General features: G+C 49.4%; 7 protein-coding genes across 7 annotated transcripts; 4 read left to right on the forward strand and 3 right to left on the reverse strand.

Moving 5' to 3' along the window:
* Positions 1–458: 458 nt before the first annotated feature.
* Positions 459–2,783, reverse strand: Asppvi_002617 (uncharacterized protein; the record flags this gene model as incomplete). The annotated part of the gene is made up of 2 exons (XM_043298599.1): positions 459–818; positions 876–2,783. The coding sequence occupies 2 exons, from the start codon at positions 2,781–2,783 to the stop codon at positions 459–461; spliced, it is 2,268 nt and encodes a 755-aa protein (XP_043154534.1).
* Positions 2,784–3,462: 679 nt separating this feature from the next.
* On the forward strand, positions 3,463–3,900 carry Asppvi_002618 (uncharacterized protein; the record flags this gene model as incomplete). Its single annotated transcript, XM_043298600.1, has 1 exon — positions 3,463–3,900. One exon carries the CDS (start codon positions 3,463–3,465, stop codon positions 3,898–3,900), a length of 438 nt encoding a protein of 145 aa, XP_043154535.1.
* Positions 3,901–4,054: 154 nt separating this feature from the next.
* Positions 4,055–5,018, reverse strand: Asppvi_002619 (aromatic alcohol reductase; the record flags this gene model as incomplete). Its single annotated transcript, XM_043298601.1, is given in 3 exon segments — positions 4,055–4,181; positions 4,196–4,923; positions 4,992–5,018. 3 exon segments carry the CDS (start codon positions 5,016–5,018, stop codon positions 4,055–4,057), a joined length of 882 nt encoding a protein of 293 aa, XP_043154536.1.
* A 631-nt stretch (positions 5,019–5,649) lies between these two features.
* On the forward strand, positions 5,650–7,383 carry Asppvi_002620 (uncharacterized protein; the record flags this gene model as incomplete). The annotated part of the gene is made up of 2 exons (XM_043298602.1): positions 5,650–5,729; positions 5,784–7,383. 2 exons carry the CDS (start codon positions 5,650–5,652, stop codon positions 7,381–7,383), a joined length of 1,680 nt encoding a protein of 559 aa, XP_043154537.1.
* Positions 7,384–8,026: 643 nt separating this feature from the next.
* Asppvi_002621 (uncharacterized protein) lies at positions 8,027–8,656 on the reverse strand (the record flags this gene model as incomplete). Its single annotated transcript, XM_043298603.1, has 2 exons — positions 8,027–8,580; positions 8,644–8,656. 2 exons carry the CDS (start codon positions 8,654–8,656, stop codon positions 8,027–8,029), a joined length of 567 nt encoding a protein of 188 aa, XP_043154538.1.
* Positions 8,657–12,672: 4,016 nt separating this feature from the next.
* On the forward strand, positions 12,673–13,017 carry Asppvi_002622 (uncharacterized protein; the record flags this gene model as incomplete). The annotated part of the gene is made up of 1 exon (XM_043298604.1): positions 12,673–13,017. The coding sequence occupies one exon, from the start codon at positions 12,673–12,675 to the stop codon at positions 13,015–13,017; it is 345 nt and encodes a 114-aa protein (XP_043154539.1).
* Positions 13,018–13,369: 352 nt separating this feature from the next.
* Asppvi_002623 (uncharacterized protein) lies at positions 13,370–14,180 on the forward strand (the record flags this gene model as incomplete). The annotated part of the gene is made up of 3 exons (XM_043298605.1): positions 13,370–13,568; positions 13,624–14,004; positions 14,131–14,180. The coding sequence occupies 3 exons, from the start codon at positions 13,370–13,372 to the stop codon at positions 14,178–14,180; spliced, it is 630 nt and encodes a 209-aa protein (XP_043154540.1).
* Between the last annotated feature and the right edge of the window lie 188 nt (positions 14,181–14,368).

Here is a 14,368-nt window from a genome sequence, read left to right on the forward strand (position 1 = left end):
GACGATATGAATACGACAGAGATTGCAGCTCGGCTATGCAGCTTGACTGGTACCGAGACTTTACAACAATAAAAATCAAAAGGAGAAAAAAAATTGCAAAATGAGAAAACTTGGTAGGCTTGCTCCGAGATCCCAGGTATTGGGGGGATCCTGTACCCATATGGACGACGGTATACCATGCTCAGGGTGCCTTGGAGTTCCGCTGGTGCAGGACAAGGGGTTGGTCAATGTCTTTCCTTTGTAACGTAGCTGATATTTTGAATATGGATTCTTTCATATGAATGTTTCCTGAGTAAATATTGTAGGCTTCTAGCGTCCTTGACGTTGAAGAGTACAGCTTCGCTCCTTGTTTATTGAGACATGGCAGCATGACCAGGACAATGGACTGTTCTACGCTACTGATTGGTGAATCTTGAAGCGAACATGAGAATATATACAGTCGACTAAAGTATATACAGCTATGGACATCCACTGGCGGGATAATTGCAGCTACTGTTAACACCACCCCCAGTGATATCCACATTCTCAAACGTAAAATTCTCACACGACCCCTCTCCACAGAGAATATAATAGTCCCTAGCAGACGAGGCAGCCGTGCCAGTGACATTCTGGAAGCTCACGTTCTCAATCAGCACACCATTGGACGGGTTTCCGGTCGGACCACCATTGAGATAATCCTGCTGGACATCGATGCCGTAGATGGAGGCGTTTTGGACGCGGATGTTCGCGTAGGTGATGTTGGCGATGTACCCGGTGGTGTTGTAGTTGGATTTGATGCGGCAGGCGTTTTGCGAGTCGTAGACTGCCGAGTTGGTGAACTACCATGCGTTAGCATAACTTGTCAAGAATACTGCATATAAGTGAGGGGAGTATACCAAGATATTAGTCACGTTGTTATTGCTCTTCCCGCCCACAGACCCGATACTTAGCCCGTGGCCGCCGTAGCACGCCATCTCCGATATGGTCATGTTGTTCCCGCTTGTGATGGCGACGCAGTCGTCCTGGTTGTATACTGTGCTTTGGCGGATTACGATATTGCTCGACGAGGACACATCGAATCCGTCTGTGTTGTGTGCGGCGGGGAGTGTGCCGCTGCGTGCGTTTGGTGCGTCGCCGGCTGTGTTGTTCAAGACCAGATCTTCGAAGACCAGGTCCGAGCAGGAGGAGATGGAGAACAGGTGGGTGGGCCAGTTGCGGATGGTTAGGCCGCGGATGGTCGAGTGGCTGGTGACTTTTTTGACGACGATGAAATGGTCGGGTTTTGGGACGCCGCCGTTGGAACCCTGGCCGTCCCAGTAGGCAGGGCCGTTGCCGTCGATGATGGCGCCGGGGGTGGCGGTGATGGTGATGTTGGAGCCGGAGATGGTCATGGGGTTGAAGGAGGAGGAGTTGGTGAAGCCGAAGGTGGTGGTGCCGTCGAAGGTGACGGTTGTGCCGGGGAGGAGGGCGGAGAGGTCGATGGCGGAGCCGTTGGGGACGGCAATGTTGGACAGGACGATGTTTGTGCAGGACGCAACGGCGGAGGAGATCTGCGAGTAAGATGTGCAGGTGCAAGAGGAGGGTGATGTGGTAGCTGTGGTAGCTGTGGTAGCTGTGGTAGCTGTGGTAGCTGTGGTAGCTGTGGTAGCTGTGGTAGCTATGGTAGCAGCTGAGGTATGTACAGAAGTAGAAGTTGACGTAGCCTTGGAAGGCTTGGGCTTATCCTTGAGATCACTCGGATGCAGATAGTCGGCATCAACCCACCACTCATCCTCAAATGACTCTCCCAGGATAGACCGGATCGAGATCGGCGCAGTTAATTGTTGGCTGAAGTTGGCGCGCGGTCCCTCCTGCGACACAGAGCCCGGTCCGTAGTTCTGATACTCGGCAAAGGTGACATGGTCCGTGTTCGGGGTGCTCTTGGTCCACTGGGACCAGCCAGCAGCAGCGATGTTGTTCCCCAGGTAAGTTTGCTGGAAAACAACACGAGCATAGTCCCGCCACGGACGACCGAGGTAGTTGATCCCCGCGGGAATGGTGTTGTTGATGGCCGAGACGTTGGACCGGCTGATCACGTACCAGGAGGGATTGGAGTCGCTGTCGCGACCGGACGCGGTGATGCAGCCGTTAGCAATAGTGCGGATGTCGATGCTCTCCAGCCAGGCCAGCGCCTTCTGTCCGAAAATAAAGTCCACTGCGCCGACGATGAGGCTTTTGGCGTACAGCTGACGGCCCGTCTCGGCCAGCAGCGTGTCCTGGTATCCGATTAGCTGACAGCCATAGTATGCCTGGCCGTCCGCCTCGGCAGAGACCGCCAGGTTCTGCCCGTTCTGGGGAATATGGCCGAACGTGTTGACGATGTTGAGGTTGTAGATCTTAGTGTTGGGGTTCCATTGGCGCAGAGTGGCGGTAAGATCGTCGCTGGTGGTGTTGATCAGGGCCAGATTGTACGTGATGGTGGCCTTGTTGTGCTCATAGCTTTTGGCGTTGCAGGTGTATCCCTGCACCGTCAGGTTCGACTTCAACCGGGGGATGTAGACCTGCTCGGTGTAGGTGCCGGGGAAGATGAAAAGCTGCTGGGGGCTGGTCGTGGTGGTGTTGAGCGCGTTGACACCGGCCTGCACAGTTGCATGAGACCCTGGATGAGGGTTTGCGCTGTTGTCCACGACGACTGCTCCAGCTGGAGGAGACACGCGTGCATGCACACCAGAACAAGTGCCTGAAGTGTCGCGCGCCACGGGGTAGCCTGGTAGGGCCTGCGTGACGGCCACGCAGGCAGCGAGGGCGAGAGAAAGACCTAGCATTCTGTAAGGATTGATGTTGGTTACATGGTGGATTATGGTCGCATTCTGCCTATTTATACATAGCAGTTAGCTGTAAAACCACGTCGAGGAGATTGTGTCACGAGATGCTATACACTCAATAAAAGACCAAGCTTGAGGTAATTGTGTACGCAATCTCCAGAGGGCCCAGACTATAGCCCATGGTTAAGCAATTCCATCAATCACAAAATCCCCTGAAGAAACGACTAAGTTGCGGAGAAATCTGGGGAAATCGTGGGGATTGATAAGTCCATCAATCAGAATGTAGCTACCCCTGAAAAAGAAGCCCCCATAAGCTTTGATTCGGCTTGGCACAAGGTGGAATTATCAATGCCGACTTGGTAGTACGTAGGCAACCCTTGCAGTATTGTCTTCTGCGTAGGCAATGTTATTGCATAATAAGAGTTTCAAAGTATCCAATGATTCTACTGAATGGCCAACAGTGCCACAAGTATAGATCATCATCTGTTTGTATGCCTGGTGCTGCTTAGGGTTTGCTAAGTCAGCTGACCGGGTTTCCTCGAAGTCTATATTGAGTGCCTGAGGCTTTGTCTGAACTGGTGGCAATCAACGTCATTGTTTGCCAACTACACTTCCATGACTCTCCGAGTTATACTCAATAGACCTGGGAACCTCTACCCTCGACTGGCTGTATCCCATAATGAATGAAAACATAAGCCAGCTGCTCACCGCTCCATCCAAGCCAATCATCCTCGCACAGCGCGACGACTGGCCAGCTTGGTACAAGGAAATCCGACTGGCGTCCGTGTGCAAGAATGTCTGGCCATACATCGACCCTGACACTACAGACGCCCCAGCTGTGCCGGATGAGCCCAGCCTTCCAACTTACGGAGACTTTCAGATAGGCGCTCTCCGGTATTCGGATCTGGATGAAAAGAACCGGGTTGAATATGATCATGCCTTGCGGATGTATCGCTGGATGAGAGACGATGTACGACGGATTCGAAGCGACGTTGCCTATATCGCTCTTGTGATTGCGACCTCGGTGTCGAAGTATGCCCGTGGCTTCATTGTGGATGAGGATGATCCGAGGGAAATGTTGAGGTTGTTGAAGGGGCCGTTCGAACCTGGCTTTTAAGTTGTCTATTTGCAGACTGCCTGCTCCTCTGTTTGGATGAGGTTATAATTGCGATGCGAAAATGAGATAAGCCAATGTGATCGTTTGCCGAGCTATCTTCTAGTATAATTACGTACTGGCAAGCATGCGAGGATAGTAAAGGTCTATATACAATCTACTTAGTCGACCTGGACACAATCTCCTGCAGCTCCTCCTTGGTAAGCGTTTTCACTCCCAGCAGATCGTTACTGAGACTCTCAGCAGGGAAAAGACTGCCGGACCCTTCCCCGAAAATAGTTCGCCTGAGGAAACTGACGCAAACACCCTTGGGTTAGGGTTCGGCTTGGCGAGCTCGGCATAACCCTCTTTCTCCAACTCTGCGGTGCTGATGGACTTGGTGGGCAGCTGCTTGCCCGCGAGCTTCAGAAGCTCGCTCTGAGAGACATCAGCCTCACGGATATACACTTTGCGATTTCTCGTGGCCTCGAGGTTGTTGATTATGCCAACAATCCCCTTGCCTACCCCCGCGAGCGTCGTCACGCTGAACTTTCGTTCACCCCCATCATACAGCTCCACTTCTGGGGCCCGCCAGTTAAGTAGGAACTCGACAGCCAGACCCCAGTCGAGGAAAGGGCCGGTGATCAGGAGAGTGTAGGAGAACGTGCCCGCAGACTCGGCTGCTTTTTCCCGGAGATACTTCTGAATGGCGACCTTGTCCTGGTAGACTGGGAGCTTGGCTGCAATGGCGTTGGTTGTGTCGGAGCCGAACTCTGAAGGGATGAAGCGCTGGACCTGGGCAGCGACGGCTGCGTCTATCAATTTGAGATGGACGTCTCGGGAGATAGCGCCGAGGGTGTTGACGACTACATCTTGGCCTTTCAGGGCTGCTGTCAAGGAGTATAAGGAACTGTAGTCGACTGGTACCACGCGGGCTTGGCCGAAGTTGTTTTTGCTTCTGTCACTTTCAGCCCTGGTCAAGACAGTCACCTCGAAGCCGGCGCTGAGCAGGGCGTTGAGTACAGCCGGGCCAAGATTGCCAGTGGCCTGCAGATGTATGTGAGTGACCCTTGATGATAATATGATATGTGATGGTGGAGCGTCGATGTACTTACTCCCGCAATGGCTACTTTCGGCGACATTTAGAAGAATGATAGTTGTTAATTGGCGAGGAATAAAAGATGGATGAGTTGAGGACCTGTTAGACGAGGCTGTTCCTATGTATGAACAGCAAGATGGCTTTATATCTTTCATGTGTAGCACCATGGCATCTCATCATCCTCGTGAATGATGCCATCCACTATAACTGTCCTTGGATTTGTCAAGCCATGGGTAGATGTTGTCATCTTCCGCTTAGTAAATCCGCAGGGTATCTAATAAAGTGAGACAGTCCGATTCCAACGTCTCCATAAAGTGAGTGATAGACTCTGATTGCTAATTAAATTCTTAGATAGCGTGCACAACCCATATCATCAGACATCAGTATGGTTATGTTGACGGCCTTAATTCCGCACAGAATTACTAAGATTTTGTCGTGAGAAATGGGGATATTCGGTGCTTTGTAATGACTTCGGTTGGATGATGTTCCGCTAAATCAAAGGTTCTGGCCAATCACTTTCCATGTTTATCCCCCTTTCCTTTGCTGGAGTCATTTGCACCTAACCTCCTGTCGTACAGTACATTGATCAGCTGTCTGCAGCGCGAGCTATCCCTCTCACAAAATCCCGCATGGTTCTTGGCTAGGATGGGAGTCTGTTCTGGAATGTCATCAATATGTCCGTTAGCCTGTCAGCCGATTTGAGAGGTAGCTCCATCAGACCCCTGAGATCAAAACAGGGTTGCAAAACCTGCAAGTTGGTGCCTCCTTTCTTTTCGCAGAAAGTGTAAAATATTAAATCGCATTCCAGAGTTCGGAGAGTCAAGTGTGGAGAAGAAAAGCCTCGTTGTCTCCGATGCACTAGCACTGGTCGCAAGTGCGAGTATGAAAGTACAGTGTCCTGCATATTTTTCGCCTCGGCTTCTGCCATATCCATTCTTGACAACTCCTTTTCATTATCCTCAAACACGGTATGGCGAGAGCGTCGCGCTTTTGCCTACTATTTCCAGTACGCTGCAGCGTCCATTGGCGGTGGACTGGATGTTGATTTCTGGCGCACGGTTGTCCCGCAGGTTTGCCGGAGTGAACCTGCTGTGTGGGATGCCATGATCGCCATAAGCTCACTGTTCGAGAATCCCAATCCCGAACAGGATCTCGTCTCTCTGCGCCGGGATCAATCTCGCTTGCTCAATCAAAACCAACGAGACGCGTTGGAGTGGTACTCGCGCTCAGTGTCTGCGGTTCGCCGGGGAATTGAACGTGGGACTATAGACAGCTTTGTCGGACTCATTACATGCATCTTATTTATCTGCATTGAGGCCCTCTTAGGAGGTATGGAGGAAGCTCTCCACCTCTATGGCCAAGGTGTGCAGCTCATTCTCGCTTGCAGGGCCATGACAGCCACCAAAACCTCTATATTAAAGGAAACAGTTATCCCGATTTTTGTCCGACTAGGAGCAGTCACTCTCAATGCTGGGGTTCTAGGGAGAAGTCTATTACAGGAGACTGACCTTGCATCCACACACGAGTTTGTCTCCCTCAAGTCTGCTCGGGAGGCCATCGTTATCCTAGCTATAGAGATCCCGCTGTTTGAATTAGCTTGCGAAGAGTATCTGATAAAATCGCATGCCGGCTGTATATCCCAAGAAATGATGGATCAGCGAAGAACCTTGGCAGTTAGGCTACGGAGCTGGCACACTGCATTTACTAACTTGATGAAATCTCGTTGCACAAGAGATTCATCGCAAGTTAGTACCGGCGCTCTGCTCCTCTCTTACCACGAAATGTTATTTGTCATGCTGGGGGTCTGCGTATCACCATCGCGGATCACCACTGATGATCATCTACAAAACTTCCAAACTATAGTTGAACAGTCTAGCATCGTGTTAAGTGGCTCAGCGCGGCATGATGGCACCCAACCACCATTTACCTTTGAACTCAGCGTTGGTCTCCCGCTTTGGTTCACATGCGCCAGGTGTCGCGAACCCACAATTCGACGCACAGCACTCGCTCTTCTTCGTCAAGCGCATCAGGTGGAGGGGCTCTACAAGCGCGAGATGGGTGCCACGATAGGCGAACGAATCATGATGCTAGAAGAAATGTATGGGACGGCAATAAGCGCAGGTCAAAGTCCGTTCAGCATGGATTTCGATCTTGGCGCAAGCCCATGCCCTACGCTTACCGAGATGGAAATTAGGGCACCAACAGTGCTCGTCCCTGGCGAAGCACGCATTAGACCCCTCGGTGTCTTTCGGCCTCGAGACGGTTATCCTCCTGGAACGACGGAGGAAGACATGGCGAAGTTGAGCCGAAGCCCTGACCAAACCTTTCTGCATTTCTCGCGAAACGAACGCGATCCGTCTAACAACATGTGGCAGACGATCTATGGATATGTTCCTATTGATTTTTAATAAATTGATTAAGAGCAGCGTGAAGAGCACAGAATAGCAATAGTCAAACATAGCAAAGACCACCGGTAATGTAGTCGATGAGAGTCCATGCGGATACGTCTATATTAGGGCATGAGCCATGTTTCGGTAGGGCGTACTATAAGGCATGTATAGCTTGGCGACTATAGTCTTCCAATACGTCAAATAGTCAGGGCAAAGCTCTCATATTCTGCATAGGCCCTTTCTCGGCGCGCTTATGGGAGATATTGAATTATGATGCCACTAGGCCAAAAAGCGTCCGGACGAAGTGCTCATCAGGCAAGGGTTTCATATCCATAATCGTAGCGGTATCATATTCTAACAGGAGACTATTTGGATTGCAATCGTGGAGAGATGGCACAGCTATAGGAGGATATAGAACCGAAGAGGCGGTTTAATACCGACGCTCCTTCTGCTGTAGAGGCTGCAGGCTGCCTGAAAAAAGCTTCCTGGACAGCCTGTATTGCCTTATTACCACCTTGGATCTCAGCACTCCTATGTCTTCGAGGATGCCATCAAAGGCATGTAGACCCTCCTCTTCAGACTTCGAGGATAGGAGCTTGTTGGGAAGTAGGTGCGATTCAACTTGCACTGTCCCCTAGAAATGCACCAGTCGCTCAAAATCTCATGTTTTGCCACTTAGGCTTCTGGCAGTACTTGGGAGGCATCTCAAACGTGTCGCTAAGTTTGCCCAGTGCTTGCAAGTCGCCGGCGATATATTTCCAGCTGTATGGCAGGCCTCGTTTCGTTCCGTGTAGATTTGTATTGCCAGACGTGCCATCCTGTCGTCCACATCCATTACATGCTCTCGTAAGTAATTGACACAGGCAAGTAGGGTGGCGCGGTACTCGCCGTCCCCGTACTTGGCTTCGACGATCAGCATTTTCTGGAATGCGCCTACACGATCCGGTAGGTCGTCTTTGAGAGCGATCGATGCTTTCCGAAGGCACTTCCACAGTCGGCTTGCATAATCCCCAAGGAGTACAAGGAATACCAGTCGAGCTGTGCTGCCCTTAGTGCTTGTCAACGAACCAGATGCTGATGCCTGTGACTCTCGGCGGAGCCATTCTAAAACTGCACGCGTCTGCGCAAGAGTCAAAGTGTAGGGTCGCTCAGCAGCCTGCGCCAGATTCATAATCTTCGAGACCGGAGGGTACGAAGAGAGAGGAAGAGGAAGAGCTGTAGAAGGACAGTCAGGTATTGCAAACTATGAATAACTCTGATATACGTACTCGGAGCTACCGTAGTAGCCCATTTTACAGCGCAGGCAGGTTCGTATAAAACTTAAAATAAAAGTCGTACTCTGTTCAAAGCAAAAAGCTTGAGCAAAAGCCCATTTAAATCGCAGGGAGGTTCGTATAATACTTAGTATAAAGTTGTTCTTGATCTAAAGCTAGAAGCTTGATCAATGAAAGTGCATGGACAGAGAGGAAAGAGAAGTGGAAGGAATAGAGAATTCAATGCCTGACCTCAATCATATAAACACATCACTCTGGTTGCTGTACAAGACAGGAAGGAGCTGTCGTGGAGGTGCAGTTGCTTGTACGCAATATCACAAGTTTGAAAGAGTGACGCTCCGAGTACTGGCGGCATATCATCCAACTACCTAGATATGAGGCCTTTTGACGACCTCCGAACATACACTGTGCTGGAGTATCTTCCTAAGGGACCGCGATACATGGAATTTGGGAGCGTCTTCTGAAAGCTATATATGCTCGAATTGACTTATACCATATCAAGATATACCCTGGAGGTACGGCCATCACAAGTCAAGGCGTGTAGCCTCATTCCCCATGTCATGCTAGCGATATGACTCTAAAGGTATATTATCTGAATCCAAGCATACACTGTGCCGGTCTCTGTACCATTTTCGGGAGCATAGTATGTCAAATTTGAAGGCTTCTTTCTGCATGCCCGCTTTTGTCCATTGCTCCAGTTGATGCCGCAGTGCACGGGCTGCTTCCCCGGGCAATCCCTTCTCAACTCGATCAACGAAGCAATTGCTGAGTTTTGAAAAGAAGAGGTCGATATCGTCAAATTCATCGATGGTCCGGTCACCATCGCGTCTGAAACATACCCCTGCGCGTGCGGGAATCGCCCAATCTATGCCCCATTTTTTCGAGTAATGCCGTGTCTTGGATGAGACATTGTGTAATCGACAGAATGGTAGGGAGATGATCTGGTGGTCCATGAATTCGTACTCGAACCACGGCGCATATGTCAGGCTTCTCAGTGGTTTCCCATGCTTATGCCATTTTCTTCTCTTGTCTGTTGAGTGACGAAAGTGGATATCCATGGCATTTATAGACTTTGCCATACTGAGAAAGTCCACTAACACCTGGAGCCTTTCGAACAGTAGTATCAGTTGACCAGGACTTGAGGGTTTTGGTGGCAGGATGTCGACGTGCACAGGTACCCTATGGAAAGGGAATTTGTGCAAGCCGAGATAGAATGCGCGGCCCATACAGCCAAGGGTGAATCTCAGTCTGAATTTTGGAAGTCTACAGTAAGTCCACGATGATTCGAGCGGATCGACGGTGAATAAGACAGGAATGTTGGAATACAGATGATGCGATATCTCATCGTGTAGCCTCTTGCTGGTGCGGAGGATAGTAAGCGAAGTGTTTCGTCTCGGCCATTCCATTTCAGGAAAGCGTTTGGTGTCTGCATAAGGGAGTAGCCAGTCCCATATACAGAGCCGCAGCTCAGGCGGCAGCTTTGCAAAATGTCCGAGTTCAGTGCGTTGGGACGACATAATGTGTGGTAGGATGGAATGATGGACGAAAATTGAATGAGCATGTTGCGGTACAGATTTATAGTGCTTCGGATGACTACTCGTCAAGTTTTTGGGAATGACATCGAAATAGCATCAGCAAGGCCCTTGAAGCTTTCATCTTAGGCGTGTGACTTGTCAATCTTTTAGCTTGTCTACCATGGAACGAGGGGCAGTACTCTTCATCTCTGTTTATAGACAATACAGGCTCAAGCCCTGATTTCAACGTAGTCTTGAAATCTCCCAGGTGAGGTGCTCTTTGGCCATTAGCTGATACATTAAAAGAAAATAGGCACATTGGCCAGAGCCTGAGCACTGTCAAACCCTCTAATGCTATGAATTCCCAGACTGACTGGCAGTGAATGTTATTATCTCGAAGCCTGTACCGGCCCGGACTAAAGCTACCCAGTATGTATCTCTTCTTGTTTCTTTTTTTCCTTCTCTCCCACACCCTCTCTCTCCATGACTTGTCTCTAGGCCTCAGAAGTCAGAACGAATGCCTTCTTTCTTCCTTCTTACTATAAGTTAATCTAATGAAAAACATCATTGATGACGTCCTGTCTGGCGTCCAAAACGAGGTCAGGTCTCATGCTTCTTGCATATTGAAATTGTTAACGATGAATCAGAATCACACTCATTACAGATCAGGATACAATGACCGCACCAGACATGAGCCTTAAGTCTGTAAGTATGACTTTCATTGGCTATATACACTACTAATTCTAATCCTACAACTCTGCTTGCAGAGAGGTCATCCCCTGATCAGATGCCCTTTAAGGAAGAGTTTGATGTTCATGGGCCACGTGTCGATGATGCTGCAACTTCCGAACGAAACGGAGAGAATCTCGACGCCATCGGAAATCACAAACAATAGACCAGATTKGCGCCGCTGGAGGAGACGGTTGAACGCCAGCCGTCGCATGAGAGAGCGCATTACTAGAAGGAGAGGCAATACGTATAATCATGCCAGCCGTGGCAACTATGCAGCTGTCCAGTCTATGCCACCTCCGCCTCCCCCACTGAATACACGTGCAATCAGTATGGCATCATTCATGAGCTTAGTATACTTCTCTCGCTATTCATCGTGCTGAGATCTTGAGGAGAGTATCTAGTTCTCTAGTTGTCTCCTGCAGCATCCAATGGCCCGGACGGAGCGAAATTCAGAAAATAGTAAAGTGAAGACATTAAGGAAAGCTGTCGTTTTGGCACCATAAGAGTACTTACACAAACTGAAGTGTGTAGTAATATTGTTGATTATTGAAGAAGGCAGCCAGCATCTCAACTATATGTGTTCCACTATAAAGCTGGTTGGAATATTTATCATACAATATCAACTGCTACAGGCTGCTCTTGACATGACATTGTATCACATCTATTGACTTACCTAGCCCATGGTATAGAGGCATACTTTGATTCAGGGTTCATCCTAGAATACCTAAAGATTATTTAGAATATAATTCTACCACGCGGGTAGGGTTAGCTAATTGAGTCAGTTAACACCTCCAATTCATAATGTAATGGCAATGGGGAAACAATGACAGCTGCCTGGCAGTGTGTATCTTAAAGCAAGCCACACCTGGGCATTATTCATTGTTGCAAAGAACTTTCCTAGTAAAGACAGACCCTATTGTGCATAGGACCACTGCTTCACCTTGACAGATGGATATGATTGATGATTGTCKAGTCCTTACAGATTAGTGCATACTAAAGACATACAGCCTCTTGGTATTCAGACATTGTCTTGAATAATTTGTCTCATACTCGCAATTCATTGCAAACTCTCCAGTATATATACAAAGAATAGCCATTCCTGCTTCAGCCCAGCGCTGCCACTACTCTGTACTTACAATGAAATGACATTCTAGACAATAGCCCTTATTCAATCTCTAAGCATAGATGGCTGGCTTGTATAGAGTTCCACATTGCAAGCCTGGATGCATTATTGATGAGCGTATATGCCTTATAGCTCATTGTCAGGGATCACAATGACATTGCTTGTTAACATGTATAGCAAGCAATCTGTGGACTGGACACATCCTGCTTCAATAGGAACGACTTGTCAGTCATTTGGTATAAATACGTTGCTCTCCGTCAACGACAGCTTTCATTAGTAGATCTCTAAGAAACTTACCAGGCTATCGTCCTCTATCATCATCCTCATACAAGTAAGCTCACAGATCTCTTGTATATCGACAGACAGCTAATCGGGGAACAGGGATTTACTGCTTTCATAAGGTTGCCAATCTCATCATAGCCAACATGAGCATTCAGCCTGTAAGCATTTCTTTGATCGACTGTGTGCTGTGCCCTTGCTGATTTTCCCTGGCATCCAAGTATGATACGCTTTTGACCTTCCACGATGAGTACCGGGCCGCGAGTGTCCAAGACTACGAGGGCGCCGTAACTGGCGTCTGGAACCTCCTCCTCAACCATTACTTCAACCAAAGGGATGGCTTTGTCCATAGAAGCAAGGACAAAGTAGAAGGGGCTATGTCGATATGAGTAGCTACCAGTGGGTAGTTCGGCCAAATCAACCCAGGCGTGTGAGGACACCATTCCTTGTGACGCAGTGCAAGCGCACTGCAAGAGAGAATGACAAGGCCACCTGGGCGGAGGGCTTTGATCATCTGGAACGATATATGAAACACATGGTGGCACAGCACCCGTGGCGCCATCCGCAATACGGCATTATTGCCGTCGGCAGATATGTCGAATTCTACAAGTGGGACGCGGCCGAATCTGTCCCGGTGCTCTACGCCGGCAGGTATGACATATTGGGCTATTCTGCCACCATTCATGAGCGCCTCATGGACATCAGGGAGGAGCGCCTCGCTGGGCGGTAGTTGATTTGTGGTTGCAACCGTGGCTGAAAAGGCCTACTTCTAGCAAGGACCCGTTAGATAGACACAAATCAAGCTTCAAGCAATCTTCATAAGGCACCGTACCTTCGTAGTTACCGACATCAGTGGCTTTGAATGTGAACATGTGAAGGCTACTTACTTAGATGGTTTCTCTCTAGAGATAGTGTCCATATCGAATAGGATGGTTATATTCTTTCCTTTGGTTCTCAAACTGAATCCGACGTTGTAGAACCAGAGGAACGCGATTGCTTACCATTGTCACCATGACATCAATATTCAGATATTATCAGACTTTTTCCTTCGAGTTCTCCAAGTTTCAAACCGAATAGTCTCAATGGGTTGCCGATTTTACACTGGCTGTGTTGTATGTGGCATTGAAGCCGGCTTTGGCTTCTGTCAATCGATTTGTGGTCATTACAGGGATTTGAAGGAGTCGGGCCAGGGAGCCCAGCTGCTTTGGCTCGATGCAGACGAGTTGGAAAGGACGTATCGCTTCCGGGAGAAGGAAGAGTGGGTGGGTACTTATCGTCTAAGTTGGTTTCCTTTCTGCAGTTCAATCAATTGAGTTGAGCTGATCATCTCAAACAGTCTATTTTGATCGATCGAGCCAGGCGTACCGACTATCTGGTATTGCACATCTTGCAGATCCCATAGAGACCTACTTTAAGGCTCCAATCGACAGGAACCAAGCATGCATTGGCTTAACCAACCGAGACCCATCCGGTCTCGTCAGGTACCACGTTCAGAATGTCGCTTTGTGGTCCAGCTCATTGGCTAAGCCGGTGGACTGGCGTGAATTCGCCTTTGCGGTTCATGCTTCATGTTGGTCATTGACCCTGAGATTTGTTGATGCTGACGTGGAGAATCATCTCCATTCCATCCTTGCTGCCTCATTAAAGAGGATGACGGAACTCCACACCGAGGAGTTTCTGGTTTGGGATTCATGGAAGAAGAAGCGACGTGCACAGGGTACGGGCAGCCGGCATCCCCGGGACCAAATCAATCGATCGATAGAAACGATGACTGACTCTGACCTGTTTCCACCGTAGATCCCTTTCGGATCCCGGTCATCGGGAGGCTGATCGAAGAATGCAGGCGACGACGGGCAGAACCTGCTCCGGCTCTGCGCCGGTCTTCCCGAGTGAGGTCCAGGATTCCGCGGCTAAATCTGCCTTGTGACATTCTCTGCTTGATTCTCGACAGGTTGGACTACCTGAGCGTCCGACGGTTCTGTCAGGCCGTACACTGCCCCCCGATGGACAGCTATTGGCGCGGTCGAGCTGCTCCTCATCTCCTCGAGCTGGACGAGATCCGACATGAAGATCTTGACTGG

This window comes from Aspergillus pseudoviridinutans (assembly GCF_018340605.1).
Source record: "Aspergillus pseudoviridinutans IFM 55266 DNA, scaffold_2, whole genome shotgun sequence".
In the NCBI taxonomy this organism is placed as follows: Eukaryota; Fungi; Ascomycota; class Eurotiomycetes; order Eurotiales; family Aspergillaceae; genus Aspergillus; species Aspergillus pseudoviridinutans.